Source organism: Myotis nattereri, assembly GCF_964212035.1.
Source record: "Myotis nattereri genome assembly, chromosome: 3".
Classification (NCBI taxonomy): domain Eukaryota; kingdom Metazoa; phylum Chordata; class Mammalia; order Chiroptera; family Vespertilionidae; genus Myotis; species Myotis nattereri.
This window is the reverse complement of record NC_138077.1, coordinates 60,553,880-60,579,632: the sequence shown is the minus strand read 5'-3', so window position 1 is coordinate 60,579,632 and position 25,753 is coordinate 60,553,880. Positions and strand designations below refer to the sequence as shown.

The 25,753-nt window shown below is 40.3% G+C and overlaps 2 protein-coding genes across 3 annotated transcripts in view; one reads left to right on the top strand and one right to left on the bottom strand.

Moving 5' to 3' along the window:
* Positions 1-25,406, top strand: TIMMDC1 (translocase of inner mitochondrial membrane domain containing 1). Of its 2 annotated transcripts, XM_081086460.1 has the most exons (7): positions 1-388; positions 2,903-3,068; positions 7,279-7,367; positions 7,850-7,917; positions 11,400-11,478; positions 20,695-20,805; positions 23,589-25,406. In XM_081086460.1, the coding sequence occupies exons 1-7, from the start codon at positions 180-182 to the stop codon at positions 23,737-23,739; spliced, it is 873 nt and encodes a 290-aa protein (XP_080942586.1). In that variant the 5' UTR covers positions 1-179; the 3' UTR covers positions 23,740-25,406. The 2 variants fall into 2 exon arrangements, with proteins under 2 accessions (XP_080942586.1, XP_080942587.1); XM_081086461.1 differs by lacking the exons at positions 7,850-7,917; positions 11,400-11,478.
* CD80 (CD80 molecule) overlaps positions 21,060-25,753 on the bottom strand; it is a 47,580-nt gene continuing 42,886 nt past the window's right edge. The window contains exon 7 of the mRNA XM_081086459.1: positions 21,060-21,902. The gene's annotated coding sequence lies outside the window, so the exon portion shown is untranslated. The remainder of the gene's footprint in view (positions 21,903-25,753) is intronic.

Genomic DNA, 25,753 nt, shown 5'->3' with positions numbered 1-25,753 from the left:
CCAAGGACCTCCAAAGTGAAGCCGGGTCCCGATGGTCAGGACCGGGGACGTGGAGAAGTTCGCAGCCAGGCACCGGCGTTCACCCTCTCGTTCTTGCACTTCTCCTGGCTGCCCTCCCACGGCGTCCCCGAGAGGCCCGATCACCAAGCTGGTGTCTGTCCGCAGGTTCGGGGACGGCCATGGAGCAGCGGCCGCCGGTGCCGAGGAGCATCCTCTGGACGCTGGGTCCTTTCCCTCGGGTCTTTGCTGCGGAGGCCGTGGCCACCAGTTCTGTAGCCGCCGACCCGGAGGTCCTTGTGGAGGACCAGAAGCTACCGTCTCCATACGTCCCAGGACCCCAGCCCCTGGAGTCTGGATGGGACCGCCTCCGGGAGCTGTTTGCCAAAGAGTAACAGTGCTTGGGGTCTGGGCGGGGCTGCAGCATGGGGTTATCCCGCGGCTGAGGACCACAGGGTGGTGTGGTTTGTTTTTAAATGGGGTTTGGGCTTCCTGTATTTGCACCCCGAGCTTGCATCCTGTCATGTCCATTTGGAAGTTGTGTAGGTGACAGGACGGCTTTCAAACGATTAGGGTAAGACTCATAAGTCAGAGCTTATAGGCATATTAAGGGAATATAGTTTTAGTGTAATACCCTGGTTTTGCAGATTAGAAGAACGGGACCGAACTAATTGGTGTCATAATTGACTCTGGAACCCATATCTGCAGGATCCCACTCCACTGTTTTTTTTTTGGATTTCACTTGATCCCAAACGTCTCTGTTTCATGACCAGTAGCTCCCCTCCCCGCCAAAAGGTGGAAGTTGGAGAGATAGGCGGAGAGTTGTAAAATTTTTATTCTGCCACATAAGGAATGTGTAAAATAGCACCACTTGTGTCATCATCATATAAAAGATATCAGCTGGGTTAACACATAAGAAAGTTTCAGAATAAGATATAATCCTTTGAATTGAATTACTTTTAATGAAAAACTCCAGATATTTCATTCATTCTTTGATTCATTTAACCTATTCATCAGTTATTGGTGAAAAGTTTGCCCTTTCATGAAGTTTTTTTACAATACTACACTGTGTTGTCAAGTGGTTAAATTAACTTTGAAACTTTATTATGTTGCTAAGAGGTATATAGTTGGGGCAAGGGAGTTGGCAGAATTATATTTAATAACTACGTTTGGATTTTATCATCTTTTTGTTGTTGTTTAATCCTCACCCGAGGACATGCTTAGAGAGATGAAGGGAGACACACACACACACACACACACTGATCAGTAGCCTTCCCTGTGAGCCCTGACTGGAACTGGCAACCTTTCAGTGCATAGAGTGACACAATCAATCAACTGAGCCACTCCTGCTGGCTTCATCATTTTTATTTGTTTTTGTTTCTTTGTTAATCTTCACCTGAGGATATTTTTCCATTGATTTTTTTTTTAGGGAGAGTGGAAGAGTTAGGGAAAGACAGAGAGAAATATCGATGGGAGAGAAACACATCGATTGGTTGCCTCCTGCAGGAGCCCCAGCTTGGGGCGGGCTGGGGAAGAGCCTGCAACCAAGGTATGTGCCCTGGAGTGCCTTTGATCGGAATCGAACCCAGGACCTTTTGGTCCGCTGGCTGATGCTCTATCCACTGATCCAAACCAGCTAGGGCTCGTCATATTTATTTTAAAGATGAGTTAGCCTTTCTCATTCGTCAGTCCTTCCAATATTTGAGATACTTGTGATAGAGCCTATGTAGTATATAACAGAAGAGGGTTATTTTGATCAGCTTTATAAACCACAGAATGAAAGAAATGTGAAAGATAATCTAGTGTAACTTTCATGCTCCCCTCCATCATGGATGAGGAAACCAAGGTTCACATTGCCTGTGACGTGACTGCGGGTCAGTTAACAGTCATAAAACCTGAAGTATTAAAAAAGATAGGGTTTAAAATTTTTTTCTTATACATCTAAGGTTTCATTCTTGCATACATTGACCTAAAATTCCATATGTGTGTAATTTTTAAAAGCTTAAAATTGCCGAAACCGGTTTGGCTCAGTGGATAGAGCGTCGGCCTGCGGACTGAAAGGTCCCGGGTTCGATTCCGGTCAAGGGCATGTACCTGGGTTGCGGGCATATCCCCAGTGGGGGATGTGCAGGAAGCAGCTGATAGATGTTTCTCTCTCACCAATGTTTCTAACTCTCTATCTCTCTCCCTTCCTCTGTAAAAAATCAATAAAATATATATTTTTTTAAAAAAGCTTAAAATTAAAAAAAAGAAATATTGATCTCTACATCCAACTCAAATTCTTCCTCTTTCTAGAAGGTATAGTAGAGTTGTAATAGTCATTAAATAAAAACACCTTTAAAAAAAACTTTTTTAGCCTGGCCAGAGTGCTCAGTGGTTGAGCATCAAACTATGAACCAGGAGGTCACAGTTCAATTCCAGCAACCCAGGCTCAATTCCCAGTGGCAGGAGGTAGCCAATCAATGATTCTCTGTCATCGATGTTTCTGTCTCTCCCTCTCATTTTTCTGAAATCAGTAAAAATATATTTTAAAAAACTCCACAAAAACCTTTTTATTGGAGTATAAAATGCATCTAGAAAAACATATAAGTATATTGATCAGTGGGTTTTTATAAACCCAACACGAAGAGACTTGTTACCAGCATCCCTGAAGCTCCTCTTGCGCCCCTTTCAGTCACTACCTTCCCAAGAGTAACCAGCCTAATTTCTAACAGCATAAATTAGTTTTGGCTGAAATTTGAGTTACTTATAACTGCACTATTTAATGCATCAGAGGATTTAATTGGTTCAGCCCATAATTTAAAATGTGGTTGTGTTAGCCTTTGGGATAATTCTTATCATACTATCTTTTGGAGAGCAGTATGCATATACTAATCCCAAACTTTTGTTGTTGTTGATGTTTTAGTGAACGGCAGAGAAATTCAAAGGAACTTGAGAATATTTATAAGGCCGCCATTACAGGAGGCATCATTGGCTGGGTATATGGGGGAGTACCAGCTTTTATACATGCTAAACAACGCTACATTGAGCAGAGCCAAGCAGAAGTTTATTATAACCGGTTTGATGCTGTGGTAGGTACTGGTGTTCTAAATTTATTTGAGGGCACACTAATTTAGCAATTCACTTTAGACTTATTCAGTTGGGTGGTAGGTTGGGAGGGTTAAGGATGTCAGAGTAAAGAAACAAAGTCTATCCTTAGTAACAATGGAAGTACTAGTGCTAACGTGCATACACATGGCCTGGCAGACCACTTATCTTTGGAAGAGATCACCACAATAGTTCTATTTTCTTTCTTTTTAAAAATTTAAATATTTTTATTGATTTTTAGAGGAGAGAGACTGAAACGTCAAAGTGAATGCGGAACATCTAGAGCAGTGATGGCGAACCTTTTGAGCTCTGCGTGTCAGCATTTTGAAAAACCCTAACTTAACTCTGGTGCAGTGTCACATATAGAAATTTTTTGATATTTGGAACCATAGTAAAACAAAGACTTATATTTTTGATATTTATTTTATATATTTAAATGCCATTTAACAAAGAAAAATCAACCAAAAAAACGAGTTTGCGTGTCATAGGTTCGCCATCACTGATCTAGAGGCTGCCTTCTGCATGCCCCCTACTGGGGATTGAGCCTATAACCCAAGCATGTGCCCTGACTGGGAATCAAAACAACAACCTTTTCGTGCATGGGACAACACCCAACCAACTGAGCCATAGCGGCCCAGGCTATAACTCTATTTTCTGAAAAAGATTTCTGATCTGCTAAATCATCAAGGCTCAGTTGTGGCATATTTATCCTATTCACAAATCCTCCATGGAGTACACTACTTCACACTAAAACAATAATTAACATTTATAACTTTATAGCTTATAGGGTAGTAACTCATTTGTTAGGTCTGTGTATCAATTCTGTTGTGCTAGTGAGGAAGTTATATCTCAGAGAGTTTTTGTTTTTTTAAAAATTAATGTCAGACATAAACTTTAAAAAGTACAAAGAATTCCTACATACCTTTCACCCAGATTCTCCAAATGTTAACATTTTACCACTTATTTTCTTTATTATTTTTTCTTTGTGTAATGCCTACTATTATTTTTGTGTGTGAACTGCTTGAGAGTAAGTTATAGACAGGATGAATACTTCAACATTATTTCCTGAAAAAAGGGACATCTCTTAAATAATTTTGCAGATCAGAAAATTATACTGATAAGAGTATATATTATCTATAAACTTTATGTAAATTTTGCTAGTTGTCCCATTAATATCATCTATTTGAAAAGTAAGTAAATAAATAAGATTTTCTGGGCCAGGATCTAATACTAGATTCAAATGTTGAATTTGCCTGTCATGCCTCTCTAGTCCCCTTCCATCTGGAAGTTTCTCTGTCTTTCTTTGACTTTCTTGACCTTGACATTTTTTGAAGATTGTGGGTTATATATTTTGTAGAATTTACCTCTATTTGGATTTGTTTGATTTTTTTTTTTTTTTATGATTAGATTCTGGTTATATGTTTTAACAGGAATACCCTTGAATTGATGTTGTATCCTTCTTAGGAAATATATATCACAGTCCATGCTATCTGTTTGTCCCTTTATTGGTGATGTTTACTTTAGACACTTGGTTAAGATTATCTCTGCAAGGTTTATCCACCACAAAATTACTGTTTTTTCCCCTGTATCAACTGGTGTGCCGCAAGAATTTTTAAAACATGCAATACCTGACTACTTAGGGGCACTGACCTCTTTTCCTTTAGGTTATCAAATTAAAAAAATGACAACGGCCAACAACAATAAAGTCATTCAATGTGAATGAATAAAAATTATACCTTTTTATTTTTTGTCAGATCAGCAACAAATATAATACATATTTTGGTGTGCTGCAGTATTTTAGTAATTAGTTTATGTGTGCCATGGAATGAAAAAGGTTGAAAACCACTACCCTCTGTTACCTTAAGAATACTTATTAGATACTTTGAGACTATGCAAATATCCTATTTTTCATCAAACGTCTACCTTCTAGCTTTAGCATTCAATAATGATTCTTATGTTAAAACAGTTATTGCTGTGGTGGTTGTCAAATGGCCATTTTCTAATTCTATCATCCCATCTACATTTATTGGTTAGTATTCTACTATCAGCAAGAGCTTTCATTTTCTCTCTATTTATTTATCTCTCTATTTAATTCAGAGTGGACTCCTGGTTTCTTATTTTATTCTGTAGGTTTATAATCCATTATCATTTATTTTAATACCCAAATTGGCCTACATGTGGACAGTTGGAACCCTTTCAAGCTAGACCCTGTGTCTTTTTGATATGTCCCATCATTCTTTGAGCACCCCTTTACTTCTTGGCACAGCAAGGTGCTCCTGGCTATTCCTTTACTTTTCAAATTGGAATGAGCCATTTCACCAAGGACCTCTAGTTTTTTGTTTTTTTAGTGGAAAATGGTACTTAAAAACCAAGATTTGGTGCTAAATAGGGTCATTGCTACTGAGATGTCATGGCTTCTAAGCCCTAGGCAGACACAGGACATGTGTGTGATATTTATATTCATGTACACATTCCTATATACATCTATATCTACCTACTTTTTAAAAGCCATGTGTTCATACAGATACTTTTCAGAGTGTTTTTCTTTTAAATATATTTATTGATTTCAGAGAGAGGAAGGAAGAAGAAAAAGATAGAAACATCAATGATGAGAGAGAATCATTGATTGGCTGCCTCCTGCATGCCCCCTACTGGGGATCGAGCCCACAACCTGGGCATGTGCCTTTGACTGGAATTGAACCTGGGACTCTTCAGTTTGCAGGCCGAGGCTCTATCCATTGAGCCAAACCAGCTAGAGCTTCAGAGTGGTTTTGACTTGCCCAATATCATATAGTAGTTTGGAATCAGAGATTCTCTCAGATTCTCTAAAAATCCAGAAATATTTATTCTCACAATATTATATATTACTAGAGGCTCAGTGCATGAAATTCGTGCATGGGTAGGGTCCCCTGGCCTGGCCGGTGATCAGGGTCAATTGGGGCCTTCTGGCTTCCAGCCAGGGCCTCCCTTCCCTGGCTGCCGGCTGCTGGCCAGGGCCTTCCTTTGTTCCGCGTCACCCCCTGGTAGTCATTGCACGTCCTAGCAAGTGATAGAACTCCCAGTCGAACTCCTGTGGGGACACTTTGCATATTAGCCTTTTATATAGATAGATACCAGATCTGTTTTAATGTTGGTCTAGTAACAATGGACTGTGGAGACAGACAACCTACCTTCCAATTCTGACTTTATTCCTTATTGGTTAGAAACTTCCTCTATATACTTTAGTTAACATTAAAATGCCTGCCTGAAGAAAATTTTGTAAAGATTAAATGAGGTGCCCTAGCTGATTTGGCTCAGTAAATAGAGGGTCGGCCTACAGACTGAAGCATCTGGGCTTGATTCTGGTCAAGGGCACGTGCCTGGGTTGCGGGCTTGATCCCCAGTAGGGGGCATGCAGGAGGCAGCCAATCAGTGATTCTCTCATCATTGATGTTTTTATCTCTCCCTTTCCCTTCCTCTCTGAAATCAATAAAAATATATTTTTTTAAAAAAAGATTAAATGAGGTAATATGTTAACACAACTTTTACATAGAATGTGGTCAGTAAATTATGTTTTTTTCCTTCCTCTGCTCCTTTCCTACACTTATGTATTACTTTAATCCTTACCCTTTAATGTACCACTTACTCAGTTCTTTATTTTATGTTTTTCTTGTCCCCAAGATTTCTTTAAAAAAAATTTTTTTATTGATTTTTACAGACAGAGGAAGGGGCAGGGGGAGAGAGAAAGAGGAACATTGATTCATTATTTCACTGATTTATGCATTTATTGATTGATTCTTATATGTGCCCTGACCGGGGACTGAACTGCAACCTTGGTGTGTACAATCCTCTAACCAACTGAGCTACCCAGCCAGGGCCTCATCAAGATTTCTTGGGGGAAAAGAATCATATCTAATACTGATTTTATAGCTGTTGTGGTGTTTGCTATGTAGATTCTCAGTGATATTTAACTAATGGATTACTTGGTTGACACTGGCAAATTCTTAGTTTCTTTTCTATCTCCTGATAGAATAGGATGCACCTGGGACTTTTGCTTAAGCTACAATACTGAATGAATGATATTTCTACAGATTTTCTATTGTTTCTGTTTAGGTGTCCCTGCCTAGTCCATAGCTGACATTCCTCCACCACAGTTTTAGAATAAGGAAAGTACCAAGGTGTCTTGGAACCTCACAGCCTTTTTATTAACTTTAGCAATCTGCACATCGTGCTGCCACGCGAGGCTTCATCCGATACGGCTGGCGCTGGAGCTGGAGAACTGCAGTGTTTGTGACTATATTCAAGTAAGTTCTCTCTGAATTGTGACACAGGGTCTTGGTATTCTTTTATCAGCACATCTTTTAAGTGGGATTATGAAAACTGAACACCTACATGAAAATGATTCATAATACCTTTTCCCCAATAGTGTTATCTGTGTAGAAGACTGGTCCAGTTGTAGTTTTCCCATTGATGAATGGAGGTGAACCAACTAGTATCAAAATAGATACAAGGTTTCTTAGTAAGAGAAACTCTGCAAAACTCTTCCTTACGCTTCTATTTTTAAGTGACTATTTATTCCCGAATTTGTTCCTTCTGTAGTAGAAGGTCCTCCTAAAGCCCGTGTTATATTAACAGTCTGAGACACAGGTCAGGACTAGACTGGGGCCAGGGATGGGTGTAGTAGGCTCTTCTGAAATAATACAGATGTCTTTAGTGAAAGGTGCATTCCAGAAGGTAAATGGGTTATGCTTCAAATTATGTTTTCCTCTTCCTGTCGTCTCTCCAGCACAGTGAACACTGGTCTAAATGTATACCGAGATAAAAATGCCCTAAGCCATTTTATCATCGCAGGAGGTAGGACATGTTTGTTCTTGTTTATGTTTTTCAATCTCAAATATGGTTTGGGAAATATGTCAGGACCTAAGTCACAGCTGCTGAATTCTTTAGTTGGCTTATTCAACATTCGTGCAAAATGTACTAGTATAGAGAGTATTAGGCTTAATCCTTGGTACACTTGGTGAACAAAGCAGATAAGGTCTGAGCTTTCATGGAGCGTTACAGTCTAATGCAGCCGTGGGCAAACTACGGCCCACGGGCCGGATCCGGTCCGTTTGAAATGTACAAAACTATTGAAAAAAAAGACCGTACCCTTTTATGTAATGATGTTTACTTTGAATTTATATTAGTTCACACAAACACTCCATCCATGCTTTTGTTCCGGCCCTCCGGTCCAGTTTAAGAACCCATTGTGGCCCTCGAGTCAAAAAGTTTGCCCACCCCTGGTCTAATGTATATGGGGAAAAACAGGTTGTTATGATGGAAAGTACCAGATAGGTGGGGCAGTGGGATCTAAGTGGACAGAGTGATCAGAGAAGGCCTTTCTGAGGAAGTGACATTGAAGCCAAAACCTTAAGAATGGGAAGGAGCAAGACTTGCAAAGAAGTGTAGCCTAGGCAGAGGGAATGTTTCTCAGGAGCAGGGTGAATGAGGGTAAGAGTGGCTTGAGATGAAATTGGTGAGGTACAGTAGAAAGGGGCCAGATTTTTCATGGTAAGAGTTTGGATTTTATTTTAAAGCTCTATACCTCTGGTAGATAATTACAACAACAACAACAACAACAACAAAAGTACAACCATCCCTTAGTATCTGTGGGGGGTTGATTCCAGGACATTATTCCCCTCTGGTTCCCCCCTTCCTGTGAATACCAAAATCTGAAAATGTTCAAGTCCCTTATGTAAACTGGCACAGTGTTTACACGTGGGCTACAGGGTATGCCTGCACATCACTTCATTCGCGTGGATTCAACATAGTGCTCCGCGTGTGGCAAACTCAACTTTTGCTTTTGTGAATTTCCTGGGATTTTTTCCCCCCAAATATTTTCAATCTTCAGTTGATTGACTCCATAGATGTGGAACCGTGATAGGGAGGGCTTACTGTATTAAAGTATTATTTTCAGAAATGTAGATGAAGTTACCTGCCGTATATACTCAGACACTAACTTATGTACATTCTCTCACATACAAAAACCCGCATATATTGCACATACATTTTTTTCTTTTAATTTGGAAATAATTTCATGGTTATAGAAAGTTACAAAAATAAAAATGATACAAGGAGCACCATGATCAGTACCCTTTAGTACAGAGATTCAGCTATTAATATTTTAGCCCATTTACTCTATCATTTGTGCTCTATTTTGAATATACTCTCTCTTTCTCTATGTGTCCTATACATGCACAGACAAACACGTGTATATATACTTTGAACTTAACATTTGTTTAAATGTGTTTTTTTTATTGATTTCAGAAAGGAAGAGAAAGGGAGAGAGAGATAGAAACATCAGTGATGAGAGAGAATCATTGATTGGCTGCCTCCTGCATGTCCCATATCGGGGATTAAGCCCACAACCTGGGCATTACCCTTGACTGAAATTGAACCCTGGACCCTTCAATCCACAGGCCACTGCTCTACCCACTGAGCCAAACTGGCTAGGGCTGAACTTAACATTTTAATGAAAACATTTTTAAATATGAAATTAGAAATAGACATTAATAACATTGAAGTAGCTAGGACTTGCCCTTTTTGACCTTGTGGACAGTTTTACATGTTCTGAAGGCTCAAATGTTTATATTCAAACCAAATTCTTGTCTTCCTCCCCCCACTTCCATTCTTGGTTCTTCTATTATGTTCTCTGTTGTCTACCCTGTTAAATTCTAAAAGTGGAAATCAAGTAATGATGGCTCTTCCCTTTATTTCTTTCCAAACTTCCTATGGACCAATCATTTATATTCCTTAAATATATATGCACTCTCTCACCTTCTCTTTGTTCCTACTGCTACTATTAGGTTTTCCCTGTTTCTAATCTTGTCATTCCACCTCCTCTGTTGTCTTAATTTTAAAATATGAATATGATCATAATACTTTTCTGCTTGAGATTCTCCCGCAGGTTCCCATCACTGTAATGTTGATTCTTGATCTGGCCCCATGCACCACTCTTGCTTCAGGCTTATGAATCTACTTGGATTTCCTAAACCCAGGATATTCTTGCTTTACATGTATTGGTCCCTCCTCTTCTTCTTCTTCTTTTTTTTGTTTTGCTAATCTTCACCTGAGGATATTTTTCCATTGATTTTTAGGAAGAGTGAAAGAGAGAGGGAAAGACAGAGAGAAACATCAGTGTGAGAGAAACACATTGACTGGTTGCCTCCTGCATGTATGTGCCCGGACCGGGGCCTGGGCTGGGGAGAAGCCTGCAACCAAGGTACATGCCCTGGACCAAAATTTAACCTGGGACCCCTTGGTCTGCAGCCCAACACTCTATCCACGGAGGCAAACTGGCTAGGGCTGGTCCCTCTTCTTGAACCCACCTTCCCCACCCCCAGAACTAATTTTGTTCAGCCCCTACTTAATCAGCCTTTCTTTCTTTCTTTCTTTCTTTCTTTCTTTCTTTCTTTCTTTCTTTCTTTCTTTCTTTCTTTCTTCCTTCCTTCCTTCCTTCCTTCCTTCCTTCCTTCCTTCCTTCCTTCCTTCCTTCCTTCTTTCTATTTTTTTTAATTGATTTCAGATAGGAAGGGAGAGGGAGAAAGAGATAGAAGCATCAATGATGAGAGAGAATCAGTGATCGGCTGCCTCAACCTGAGCATGTGCCCTTGACCAGAATTGAACCCAGGACCCTTCAGTCCACAGGCTGATGCTCTACCCACTAAGCTAACCCTGCTAGGACACAAGTGTTATATTTAAAAATGTTTTCACCTCAGATGCCATTAGTTGTGTTGTACATAGTAAAAGGGGAGAATGAATGACCGTTTTGGATGTACAATCTTAGTAGGAAGGAAACAGTACATGTGCAGCAGCCACCAGGTGGCATGGTAAGCCAGATGCACGTTTTAAGGCCTGCCTGAGAGGTGTAGCCTGGCAGTACAGAAAGGGGGAAGGCATAAGCTGCAGCGGTTTTTGTTTATCTGGGGAAAGCTTTCCTTGAAGAAGGAAGAAATGAAAGGTGGAAGTGAAGAGATTACAGATTTTTAAGGGGGAGGCAGACAAAAATGAAGCAAAATGAGAAGAGGTTGGATCCATGGAACACACTGAGGAATTAGTTTTGTAAAGGAAAATTTCTTTCTTTGAACCTGCAGAATAGAAGAGACGCTAGCTATATTGGCATTTTAAACTCAGAAAGTCTACGTTGTAGTAGTATATTAATGTTGGGGTCAGAAAGCTTACTATAGGTATTTATGTCCTTTTTATAGAAGAAATAATTTTAAAATAGAATTCTAGTGCTTAAAGATGACTTAATAATACTGTTTTTCTGTGTTTGTTTTCTGTGTTTGTTTAAATAGCTGTCACAGGAAGCCTTTTTAGAATAAATTTAGGTCTGCCTGGTTTCGTAGCTGGTGGCATAATTGGCGCCTTGCTAGGGTAAGTGTTAACATGGTTTGATTCTGAATTAACACAACTTTCATTAATGCCTGGCCTGTTAAACATCTCATTCATTTCTAAAGAACAAAGATCTCTAGTCTTATATTGGTAGTAACTTTGACTCTCCAATTCTAATTCTACCCCAATTATTCATTTACTTCCAGTTTTCATTGGGTGAAAACTCTTTAAATATCACGAACATCTGAAACTCTTTATAGTTTGAACAAAGGTCCTTATAATGAGCAGGAAAAAGGAATAAGAAAATTAAGCACATTCTATTTAAAAAGTTTCAGCTTTATTTGTTTAGTTTAATTAATTAAAAAAAGTCTTACTTTTTACTTTCGAAAATTCTGAACCTACAATAAAGTACATTGAATGAATTAATACATTGAACACCCATATGTCCCTTCACTTAAATTCACCAATTGTTAACATTTTGCCATACTTGTTGTCCATCTCTCTCTATATATGTGAATGTGTGTATATTTCCTTTTCTTTTCAATTAAACCATTTGAGACCTCATAATTCTACATCCCTAAATACATCAGTGTGTATCTCCCAGGATAAGAACATTGTTCAGTGACAATAAATAAACAAAATGTGGTATAACTATACTATATAATATTCAGTCATAAAAATATGAGGTATTGATTCACACCACAATATGAGTAATCCTTGATTAAACCCAGGACAAAAATCCACATGTTGTACTACTCTACTTATATGAAGTATCTAGAAGAGGCAAATATGTGCCCTGACCAGTGTGGTTCCGTTGGTTGAGGGTCATTCTGTGCACTGAAAGGTAGCTGATGGATTCCTGGCCAGAGGACATGCCCAGGTTGCCAGCTCAATCTCTGGTCAGGGTGTATATGTGGGAAGCAGCCCATTGACTGCTAATAGGTATGAGTTTTCTTTTGGGGGTGATGAAAATGTTCTGGGATTAGTTAGCAGTGGTAATTGCATGAATACATGAAAAAACACTAAATTATACACTTTAAAGAGTTGAATTTATGGTAGATGAGTCATACCTCCAAGCTGTTCTTGCTGATAGACCATTTTTAATTTTATTTTTATTTATTTCAGAGGGGAAGGGAGAGGGAAAGGGAGAGAGATAGAAACATCAGTGATGCGAGAGAATCATTGATCGGCTGCCTACTGCACTCCCCCTACTGGGGATCAAGCCCACAACCCAGGCATGTGCCCTTGACCAGAATCAAACCTGGGACCCTTCAGTCTGCAGGCTGACGTTCTATCCACTGAGCCAAACCAGCTACGACCTGATAGACCATTTTTGTTTTTGTTTTGTTTTTGTGTATATATATATATATATACACACACACACACACACACACACACACACACACACGCACATACATATATTCTTAATATATTTTTTTATTGATTTCAGAGAGGAAGGGAGAGGGAGAGAGGGATAGAAACATCAATGATGAGAGAGAATCACTGATACGGCTGCCTCCTGCACGCCCCCCACTGGGGACTGAGCCCGCAACCTGGGCATGTGCCCTTGACTGGATCGAACCTGGGACCCTTCAGTCCGCAAGCCGACTATACACTGAGCCAAACCGGCCACGGCTTGATAGACCATTTGTGTGTGTGTGTATTTAAGTATCCATGCTTTGACTAACATAAACTATCATCATTTATGGAGGTCTTCCTTTCAGATGTACTTACATTATAAGTTGATGGCTGTGATAGATTTGGTATGTAAAGAAAGCCCCACCCCTCCTTTTTTTGGTCCCTTGGCGTTTCTTCAAAGTAATTTAAGTTCCATATTAGGCAGATGCTGGTTTTTAGTATGCTCTGAAAAAAATGCTCTTTTTTAAAAGTGTGTAATGCCAAGAATTTTATAACTTTTTTATGGTGTGTTTTATCCTTATGACCTTTCTGAATTACATAGATAAAGAGAAACATTTAATATGGCCTTTTGAAAGCAAGATTTAGTTAGTTCCTGACAAGGGCCTAAATTGAACAAATAACCCTATATGTAGAATGCAGTTTTATCTTCAGTGACACTAAACACAGCATAAATTTTACTGTTTTAACTTTTTAACATTTTCCCCTATGTCGTCTTAGAAAAGAAGGAAAGTCATTATTAATACAGTGGGGCCTTGACTTACGAGTGTCCCGACTAACGAGTTTTTCGAGATACGAGCCGTCTCTTCGCTGATTTTTAGCTTTGAGTTGTGAGCTAAAATTCGGGTTACAAGCCAGCTTCAGATACCCCACCACTAGTTGGCGCAGCGAACGTCACAGTTAACGCCACAACATCAGCCCAGCATCACGTGTCTCACTCGTTCACTTTTTGTTTTGACATACGAGTAATTTGAGTTACGAGCTCCGTCACGGAATGAATTAAACTTGTAAGTCAAGGCCCACTGTAATCTAAGCTTCCATCTTAATCAATTAGTAAAAGGAAGTAAATTAAATTCAAAACAAGCAGAAGGAAGAAAATAATAAAGATGAGAGGTTACAATTAATAAAATTGAAAACAAAATCAATACAGAAACATCATGGAATCAATATCAAGTTCTTTAGAAAGATTAATTAATAAACTGCTAACTAGACCAATCAAGTAAAAAAGAGAAAACAAATGATCAATTCTATATAATAAAAGCCTAATATACAAATTGTCCCCTTGGGAGTTTGACTGGGGGTTCGACCGCTCGCTATGATGTGCACTGACCACCAGGGGGTGGCGTCGAACATGGCGGGCATCAGCGATGAGGTGCTGGCAGCAGGGGGCAGTGGAGGTGCTGCCAGCCCCTATGGGTCCTGACGAGGGCAGGAACACAGCAGGATGGTGGAGCAGGTGAGCAGGCGGCACCAGACCAAGGCTGGTGCGAGCGTGGGCCCGATTGCCTTGCCATCTACCCTGCAGATGGTGACCAGCGGTGAGGGGCAGAGCTGCCGCCCAGGTCCCAAGCACTGAGGGAGCCGGGCAGGGGGCCCAGTCTCAACCAATCACCCTGCAGGCCGGATGGTGGAACAGGTGAGGGGGCAGTGCCAGGCCAAGGCAGAGTGCTAGGCGGGGCTGCAGGGCTGGGTATGCAAGCTGGGGCTGCAAGGCTGGGGGCTCAAGCTGGGGCCTGATTCCTGCAGGCTATCCTGAGCAACCCAACTGTGCATGAATTCGTGCACTGGGCCTCTAGTATAGGAGTAAAAAGGAGGACAACTTGATGATCCCGAGGTCATGTAAAGTATGAAAAAAAATATTAGGGAATATTTTATGCCCTTACTAGGAGCCCGGTGCACAAATCCATGCATATTGAAAGCAAATTAATTAGAAGAAATATTTTAGAGGCTGGGGAAGGACTGCGGGAGGGCTCCAGGGCGTGTCCAGCCTGTCTTGCCCAGTCTGATTGGGGCTGATTGGGGCCGTCTCGCCCAGTACCGATCGAGGCTGATCAGGGCCGGCCAGCTGGGGAGGGACTGCAGGAGGGCTCCAAGGCATGTCCAGCCTGTCTCGCCCAGTCCGGATCAGCCAGTCCCCAGCATCAAGCTAACCCACTGGTCAGAGCATCTGCCCCCTGGTGGCCAGTACACATCTTAGTGACTGGTTGAATGGTTGGACACTTAGCATATTAGGCTTTTATATATATAGATATCCTACAACTCAGCTGAAATGGACAAATTCCTTAAAAGTTGCACACTACCAAAGCTCATGAGGAAGAAACAAACAATCCAAATAGTCCACGTGTATTAAAAAAAAAAAATCAATCTTAGCCCAGCTGGTGTTGTTCAGTGGTTGGTAGAGCATCGCTTATGAACCAGGAGGTCACGGTTTGGTCAGGGCACAATCCCCAGTAAGAGCGTGCAAGAGTCAACCGATTAATGATTCCCATCATTGATGTTTCTCTCTCTCTCCCTCGCCCTTCCTCTCCTAAATTAAAAAAAAAAATATATATATATATATATATCTTATAGTTTAAAACTTTCCAAAACAGAAAGCTTAGATGACTTCACTGATAAAGTTTTGAAAAATTGACTTAAAGAAGAAATAATGTAAATTCTACACAAACTTTCCCTGAAAATAGAAGAGGAGGAGATATTTACCAACTGGGTAAATACTTGAGTTCTGGCTAGGAAAGAATTCAGAGCCAAGACCTAAACTGTAAGAGAACATTTATTTGGTAAATCACAGAGGAAGAAGAAGCAATTCCTAGAAGAAAAGGGCTTCAGGAACAAGTTATAGAGGTAAAGGAAGGGCCCTTGGAGCTTGGGAGTGAGGAAGCTAATGGTAACATGCCTGGGGCAGAGAGGGGGAGGGAGAAGGGAAAGGGGCCTGCTCTTGGGAGGGAGAATGCACTGGGCCCTCCATCCTAGGGGTTTTAAGGGTGGAGAGTTTAGGGGAGGTCCCAGGGGAAGGTCTCAATAGAATATTCAGCAGTTTTCCCCTTTCAGGATCTATGTGTCTTCAGATTGATTGGTCTTCCCCAGGGCAAAGGGTCATTATTCAATGCAGCTGGTCCTGAGGCTGGTTTTGCTGCTTTTCTGGCCCTGGAGCTGCAATACAACCTGAGGTATAGATGGTATCTCTGGGGAGGAAAGGGAGGGGGTCTTGGTCCAAACCACATGACTACCAATATACTAGGGTCTAAGTCTCCTCTGATGGATTGGTTGGTGCCAGGGCAGGAGGTCAGTATTCAATGTCGTTGGTCCAGTGTACAAGCCATGGGGTTTTGTCTTTTTTTTTTTTTTTTCAAATATATTTTTTTATTGACTACGCAGTGATGCCAAACCTTTTGAGCTCGGCATGTCAGCATTTTGAAAAACCCTAACTTAACTCTGGTGCGGTGTCACATATAGAAATTTTTTGATATTTGCAACCATAGTAAAACAAAGATTTATATTTTTGTTATTTATTTTATATATTTAAATGCCATTTAACAAAGAAAAATCAACCAAAAAAATGAGTTCGTGTGTCACCTCTGACACGTGTGTCATAGGTTTGCCATTACTGGACTACAGAGACAAAGGGAGAGGGAGAGAGTGGAAAACATCAATGAGAGAATCATTGATTGGCTGCCTCCTGTATGCCCCCTACTGGGGATCAAACCTGCAACCCAGGCATTGGCCCTTGACTGGAATCAAACCCAGGACCCTTCAGTCCACAGGCCAACACTCTATCCACTGAGCCAAACCAGCTGGTGTTGTGGTCTGGTTTTGTTGCTTTTCTGGGCCTGGAGCTGAAATACAATTGAGGCCTAGATCTTATCTCGAGGGAGGAAAGGTTAGGGGTTCCAAACTGCAGGACCATTGATATGCTAGGGGAGGAAAAGTCACCGTGGAGGCTAAGTCCCCTGGGACTTTCCACCCTGACACCTTCTGTACCTGGTCTATCATCCTTGCTCTGCTCCTGTCTAACTGCCTACAACATAACCAACTGAGCGACCCAGCCAGGGCTAATTCCACCGTCTTGAAACTCTGTCTTTTCTTGGCTTCCATGACATCCCATCCACTGAAGATTCTTCTGTCCAATGAACCGTTTCCTAAAAACAAAACAAAACAAAAGAACATTGTCCAGTGATATCACACTGCATCATTTAGCATTGGTTCAATACAGTTATCTAAGATAGGTTCTATATTTAAAAGTTTTTAATTATTACAATATTATGTGTATATAAGTTTTTTTAAACCCAGGATCCATTTGTATATTGCATTTAGTAATTGTGTCTTTTTAGATTCCTTTAATGTAGAAAAGTTCCATTTATTATATCATAGTTCTGTAGGTCAGAAGTCTGGGTAGGCTTGAATGGGTTCTCTGCTGAAGGTTTCACAAGGCCAAAAATCATGGTATTGGCCAGTCAGGCTCTTACCTTGAGGCTCTGTGGGAGAATCTTTCCAAACCAGGTTGTTGACAAAATCCTTGTGGCAATAAGAGGGAAGTCCTTATTGGCATTCACATTCCAACTCACAGTATCCCTCCATGTTCAAACTAGCAACCAGCATGTTGAATGCTTCTCATGCTTCAAATCTCTGACTGAGAAATGGCTGTCAGGGCTCGCAGCATAGGAACAATTATCCCTGCCAGCACCTCCGTCTGGGAGAAAGCCACCTTCGAGTTCCTGCCCTGATGCCAGACAATCCAGTTCCTCCTCGTATGTGTCTGGGTCCCCCAAAGCCTCGCCCTGGTGCTGGAGCTCAGAAGAAGCAGGACCTTGTGGTCTTGCTAATAATGGTATTGCAACCATTGTACTGAAGTCCTTCAGGTAAAATCAAAACCCTGGCCAAGTACCTAATGCTTCCCATGATCTGGCTCCTGACAATACAGCAAGCCTCACCTCCCTGGCAGATAGCAAACATTCAATAAATGTTATGTAATAGATGACATCGATCAATACCAAGAGAGGTCTGAATGCCACCGTTTGGCCCAGGCCCTTCAGGTTCAAGCTGAGATCCACAGTAACTTCTTCATGTTTTGGACCAGTGGCTCACAAAGGTGTGTGCTCAGAATTCCTTTACACACTTAACAATGGAGGGCCTCCAAGTGCTTTTATTTTTGTGAATTATGTCATTTATATTTATTGTATTAGAAATTAAACTGAAAAATGTTAAAAAAAAATCTCTCTGATTTCCACTCTAACAGTAGCCAGAGAAAGCTTTGCTTGGGAAGGGTTCACACAGATAATCTCCTTTTTGACTGACTCAAATTCAGCTGATTAATAACCTTCATTATGTCTGTAAAATCAATTTACCATGTAATGTAATACAATCATGGGCATAATATCTCATCATATTCACAGTTGGGGTATCAGGATAGGATAATTTAGGGAGACTTTTTAGAATTCTGCATGCATATTGGGTATCTAATACATTTTTCTACTGCATAGGTATCTTTTTCCCATTCTGGTTAAGTACTCTGTGGGAGTGCAAGTCAGTGAATAGCCTGTTTTCCAGCTGCTTCTAGTGATTTTTAAGGATTCATGCTGTAATCAGTTATTCCAAAGACAAAACATTGATTAGCTATTCCATCATTCTTCTGTTCTTTTTAGATGGCATTCACTTGAACAAAAGGTTTCTCCCTTCCCCTCCTGCCCACTCCCTTTTCCCACCCCCTTTTCAGGGGATGGTAACGCTATAAATTTATGGATTTTTTTTAACTAAATTTTTTTTGAATTTAGCATTTCATAATCTATTGCTGACATTATTTTTGTTGTATTGTTAATATACCAGGTTCTTAATATAAGAATTGTTGAAGCTAGCAACAAAACTAAACTATTTTCATTGTGGGGGAAAAATAAGTTACTGTCTTATCCATATTTAATCACACAGTTCAGAGGTGTTAAGTATATTCACACTAGAGGCCTGGTGCACGAAATTCGTGTGTGTGTGGGGGGAAATCCCCTCAGCCCAGCCTGCACCCTCTCCAATCTGGGACCCCTCAGGGGATGTCCGATTGCCGGTTTAGGCCCGATCCCAGGGATCGGGTCTAAACCGGCAGTTGGACATCCCTCTCACAATCCAGGACCGCTGGCTCCTAACTGCTCACCTGCCTGCCTGCCTGATCGCCCCTAACTGCCTCTGCCTGCTGGCCTTGTCGCCCCCAACTGCCTCCCCTGCTGGCCTCGTTGCCCTCAACTGCCCCCCTCTGCTGGCCTGGTAGCCCTCAACTACCCCCCCCCCCCCCCCCCCCGCCGGCCTGGTCGCCCCACACAGCTTGCTGTTCAGTCATTTGGTCATCCCTCGCTAACCCCACTGCCGGCCTTGTGGCCCCACGCAGCCTGCTGGTTGTTACTGTGATGGTGTCCTGGACAATTTGCATATTCCTCTATTATTAGTATAGATTGTTATGCAACAGATCTCTAGAACTTTTTAATCTAGCAAAACTGGAACTCAGTACCCATTAAACACTAATTCTTCCTCTCCTTGCCCCTCAGCCTTTGGCAACTACCTTTCTGTTTTCTGTTTCTATGATTTTGAATACTTTAGATACCTCATATGAGTGGAATCATATGTGACTTTTTGTAACTGACTTATTTTTCTTAACATAATGTCCTTGAAATTCATCCATGTTATAGCATATGACAGGATCTCTTTATTTAAGGTGGCGTAACATTCCATTGTATTAACATTTTCATCATTCATCTGTTAATGATCATTTCCACCTAGCAAAGATAATTTTTTAAATTAGCCTACTTAAGTTGTAGCCAGAGTAAATTTAAGTTATATCAGAGCCAAAAACCCCTTTTGACACATTTTTATTGTTGAGATTATTACAGATGTCTCCCTTTCCCCCCCTATTACTCTCCTCCACTTGGTTTCCACCTCACCCCAGGCCTGGTTTTTACAGCCTGCAGTTATGGGGACTTCTCTTCCCAGCACTGGAACCCTGGGCTGAGGGGTCTGGTGTGGGGCTGGGACTCTTTGCTCCTCACAGGAGGTCTCTGCAGCAGAGATATCCCTCCTGGTTAAAAAAATTGCCACATGTACGTGTCGAACCAACCCATTCCAGGCCTCCGCCCGTCCTACCAGTCTCAATGTGCTTTCTTCTTTACTTTTCTAGTTGTAGGACTTCCATTCAGCTAGATTTCAGGTGGTTCTGAATGATGGTTTTTCTGTATTTTAGTTGTAATTTTGATGTGGCTGTGGGAGACGGTGAGTACAGGCATTTACCTATGCTACCATTTTTTTAAAAATCCTTTTCTTTGAGAAAACAAGAATGAAACCCTCTTCCTTGCAGTGATAATTTTTATGTAAATCAGTTTCTTAATAGATAACTATTGGCATTGTGGGTGAGATTCAATTTTAGGATGTTTTGGTGGTTTCAACCCCAAAAGCTAGTAGCATTCCTCCTCCAACCAAAAATACCTGTTCCTGAGAGGATCTGGTGCCATTCTAGATATTAACTTTATTCTGAGAAACCTTCAGTATATAGCTACTTACTAGAGCTTGTCACAAATATATATTTTCCTGGTTAATTTTTCATTAAAAACAGCCAATTTATAGACCAGATGTATGTCACTTACTTTTAAGAAGATACCGTTGCTGTTTTTCTCTGTTGTTCAGACCATGAAGGAAATTACCTTGATTTTTTTTTTTTTTATTCAACAGGGACACTTTAACTGTCAAATGTTCCTGTACCTATCAGCGAACAAGTGGCTCAGTTGGTGTTGCTCGTGTCTTAGCAGAGATGCTCACATCTTGCCTGATCTAATGGCTTGTTTTTCCTAAGCTTCCCCTCTGCTTCTTCCGCAGTACTCCTGTCGGGAGCCTGTTGATGGTACTCCAGAAGTACTGTGGTGAGACGATTCAGGAGAGAAAACAGAAGGAGAAAAAAGTACTCCAAGAGCTGAAACTGCAAGAGTGGTAAGGAACATGCTAAAACTAGGCCTTTCATAGTGCTGTTCTCTTAAACGATTCAGCTCAAAGAAAAGTTTATTTTTACTGAGCTCTTCAACTTTCACCCTACCTGGTCTTCTCATCTTTTTGATTAAGGAGATTAGAAAAATGGAAGACACTGATTTTATTTTTAATCTGATGAGGATCTTTCCTTAAATACATTTTTTTAAGTTAAAATGTAAATTTCCTTTGGTTGCATGTTTTCTCTTTTCCTATATTTTCGACTGCATAAGGAAATTATATAAAGAAAATGCACAGCAGTGAGTGAACTTTACTTGGCTTTATGTAAAAGGTGGTATCCCAGTGTACACATATATCTATAAACAATGTGGAACATGTTCAGTCTCCACTTAAAAGATTCTGCTTCTTGCTGTGGATGCAGAGGAGTTAGGTAGACGTAGTGTCTGGACATGGACTGGATACCACTGTGGAAGATGAAAACTTTCATCGGTTACATGTAGTCATTCCCTGGGCCAGTAGTCAGACTAACAGCAGACTTCATGCTGGTTCTTTGTAAGATCAACATAACGGGCTGCCATTTAGTGTTCCTTGTACAAATAATTGTCAGGGTTCAGCTTCCTGGGTACCTCAGATGACATTTGCTGCACCTGCTGCATTGATAGTTGAGTAGATAAGCAGTCCCCCAGATTTTTATTCGAAACTTCCATTTGTGCTAAACACACCCAGAGACATGGGAATTCTTGATATCTGTAAAACTGTTGTCCAAGTGTTACAGGTGGAAGTGGGGGGTCCTCATCCCCACTAGGTCTTCATGGGGGTGGATTTCTTGCAATATCCTGAGAAGAGGAATTTTCTGAGATTTGAATGGGAGAATGAGTGATTTTTATTAGTGTGGAATTAAATCCCTGAGTTTCCAAAGTCCCATTTCCCTTAGTCCATAGAAGAAGTATAGCTTGGGTTCCAGTAGAGCTAAAATCAAAACCAGTGTCCAGAGTTTCTGTTCCACATCTGCACAGTCCAGGTCAGTATCAGGCCAGCTCAACTTGTGTTTCCCTGCTGCAGTCCATCAGTCCATTGCATGTGGGGTCCACAGGGCCACATGTCTATGGAGGAAACATAGGCGAATGCTAGAAAGCCAAGAGAGGCAACAAGAGAGAGAATTCCTTTGTTTAGGAGATTATGTAGTCCCAAATTTTTGTGGGCTTGCAATGGCCATGCCCATTCTGGCCAAAGATCTCTGTTCCCAGGTGTGACGGACAGACAAGTACCTTCCCTATGCCACCTTAACTTTACTGGGCATGTGTCTGTCTCCTCTTTGTTGGCTCCCAGAGAGTGTGAAATTACAGCTTCCTAGTGAAGCTGCCCAAATGACATACCTATAATGTCTGGCCTGACTTCCCTTTGTTCCTTTCCTATTATTGATAACTAGTCAATTACAACAGTATCTTAATGACTTAGGTGGGATAGGAGAAAAAGCATTGATTTTTGGAGCCAATGAAACCTTGAAAACAATGCTTCTAGCTAGATTATTAATTAGTCTATGATCTTAGATATTTTTCTTAACTTTAAGCCCTCAGTTTTCTCAGTCATTCTAAGGGCAGAATCACACCACAGTATTCAATATATGTTTGTTTTGTTCCGTTCTCTTCTCCATACTAAGAGAGTGGATGGGATATGCGGTCATGTAGGTTCTAGAATAAAGCACTTAAACTTCTGAATACCAACATAAAATTTAATGTTATGAAGAATTGAAAGCATTACCTCATTTCTAGTTCTTAGATATCATAAGAGACTTCTTTTTCTAAAAAGAAAACTTTGGGAAAGGAGTTGGAAAGATAGGGAAAGTATATTGACTATTTGAATCTGACATATGTAGTATGGAAGAATTAGCATTTGGAAAAATATGAACAAATAATATTATTACAATAAAAAAAGAAAATTAGAGAAGTTGATCAGTTATTCAGAAATGAAAAACCTCAATAATGGGTAAAAACGAAAACAATTATCAGAATGAAAGAATACTTTGGCAGAAGGGAATAGTAACAAAAATGTATAGAATATAAATATATATATTTCTGAGTAGTATTAATCTAATAAATAGTTAAGAATCTTTGTCTACTTCTCTAGGGGAATCAAGCAAAGTGAGAGTCTAAAAAATTGCTGTCATGAGTAGAAAGTGTAGAAAACTAGCTATAGACATATGGAAGAAGAAATGGTCAAGTGTGATGGTAAAGAGTTGAAAAGAAAGTCATAGGTGACCCTGATAATCACTTAAAGAAAGGAAGACAATAATGCTTGGTTTAGAATAATAACTGACCTGTTATTTAGAAATTATATTTTAATTCCTTGTGTATATATACATCTATAGTGTTGTCCCATCTGATTTTTCTGTACCAGGATTACCATTGTTACAACTTCTGTGCAGTTTCTGAAAGGTCTTGCAATAGAGAGTTTAACAGAGTGGCAGGGGACTCATGTACCCTGATCCTGAGGGCAAGAGGATAACCAGGTTGCAAGGCTCACACCTTAGCTAGGGTACTTCAGCTCCTGCATGTTGCTCCTGCAAGAACTCTACTGACACAGCAGCAATAGCCATCTTGGTAATGTGAAAATTCTAGTTGGCTTGTGAGTGGAACAGGAGAAGAAAGTCATTGTATTTAAGTGCAAGGAACAGTGTTTGCTCATAAGTTGCAAGGAGAATAAGACAAGTGCTATATTTTAAAAAATAATTCTATGAACTAAAGAAGCAGAACAGTACTTGATATATTCTTTTCATTCTTTGATTATAGGAAAGCCAGATTACAAATTACTGAGCTCCTCCCTGAAGAAATTGAAAGTAGCCTACAGAAAAATCAACCCAAGGATGATATTAAGAAAATTGAAGCACTGCTAAATCTTCCTAGAAACCCCTCATCAGCAGATAAACAAGACAAGGACTGAAAATGTTCTGGACCTGAAACTCATTGGAGAGTTGAAGAGAGCTGCCATGCCCATTGAATGCCAGTAGTCGGACTACTCCTTGGATAGCTGATGATAGGTGTAACGGCTAGCACCTATAATGGCAGTGACTTGTTCTCACCTTTTATAAAACCAAGAATTGGGCTGTTGTACTCTCACTTTATTTATCCTTAAATTTAAATACATACATATATTTATATTGGTCAATATATGTATTTGACATATCTATATTGATCAATCAATAGATCTTTTTCCTGAATTTTACAACAGTAAATTAAAAATTTCTCAAAAGATTAAAGTTGAGTTCTATAGATTGTATATGTATTCTTGTAGCTCTTTAAAAGGGTATTCTGGAATCTCTAGGAGGAGAGAAAAGAACCAGGTAAGGCAAATTGTCTGTGAAACCCTCCTGCCCTTGGGTCCTAGTAACAGTATGGGCCTACATTTGTAGTAGTGTTTGGCTTTTGTTTTTCTTTAATCCTTGCCCGAAGACAGTTTCATTGATTTTTTAGAGAGAGAGAGAAACATTGATGCAAGAGAAACATTGATCGGTTGCCTCCCATGTGTGCCCCGATCAGGGAATGAACCTGCAACCTAGGTATGTGCCTAAACTGGAATTGAACCTGAGACCTTTCAGTGTATGGAATGATGTTCCATCCCAGTGGTCGGCAAACTCATTAGTCAACAGGGCCAAATATCAACAGTACAATGATTGAAATTTCTTTTGAGAGCCAAATTTTTAAAACTTAAACTATATAGGTAGGTACATTGTTATTAACTTGATTAGGGTACTCCTAAGGCTTAGGAAGAGTCACACTCAAGGGGCCAGAGAGCCGCATGTGGCTCGCGAGCTGCAGTTTGCCTACCACTGTTCCAACCAATTGAGCCACACCAACCAGGGTGCAGTGTTTGGTTTTAATAAACAATTTAAAAAAATGATTTCTATGTCATTTGAAAGAAAAGATAAATTTCACAAAAAGGAATTAAATAAGCATTATTAAAGAAACAGCCCAATTTTGTTTCCTCTCTCAGTGTTGCTGACAAAGTGTCTAGAGGGGGTGAAATGACTGAATTCTCAAAGGGAAAAAATTGCTAGTGCTTTGTTTTAGTGTTAGACCTCATAGTTCCTACTTTGAAAATACCTTGTTCAAAGGAACAAGGTTGGCGAAGCAGCTAGTGTGGTGGCTAAAACAGTTGCCTCTGGAAGAAGACCACTGGCTTGGAATAGCAGTCACGTGGCTTCATAGCCTTGGGACTGTAGGAAAGCCATTTTTCTTTAAGTCTCAGTGTTCTCATCTGTCAAATAAGAGAGTTTCTAACTCAAAATGGATGTTAAATGAAATGATGTATGTAAAAATGTAGCACAACGTCCCGGCATATAGGGCATTGTATTTTATTTTATTTTCTTACTAAATTTATTGGGGTGGCATTGGTTAATATGATCATATAGGTTTCAGGTGTGGGTTTCTACATTACAAGATCTGTATATTACACTGTGTGCCCACCCCCCGAAGTCAAATCTTCTCCCATCACCATATATTAGGACCTCCTTCACCCCTCATTCCGTTCTCTCTGGCAATCACCACACTGCTGTTTGTGTTCACGAATTTCAGTTTATGTCCCACATATGAGTAAAATCCTATGGTTCTTAGCTTTTTCTGATTGACTTATTTCATTTAGCATAATATTCTCAAGGTCCATCCATGTTGTTGCAAATGGCAATTTTTCATCCTTTCTTATGGCTGAGTAGTGTTCTATTGTGTATATGTACCACATCTTCTTATCCAGTTCTCTACTGTGGGACACTTTGGTTGTTTCCATGTCTTGGCCACTGTGAATAATGCTGCAATGAACATAGGAATGCATATATCTTTGCGAATGCATGTTTTCTACTTTTTCCAATATGTACCCAGGAGATGGGTTGTTGGGTCTATTCTTAATTTTTTGAGGAATCACCAGGCTGCTTTCCATAGTGTTTGTACCAGTCTACATCCCC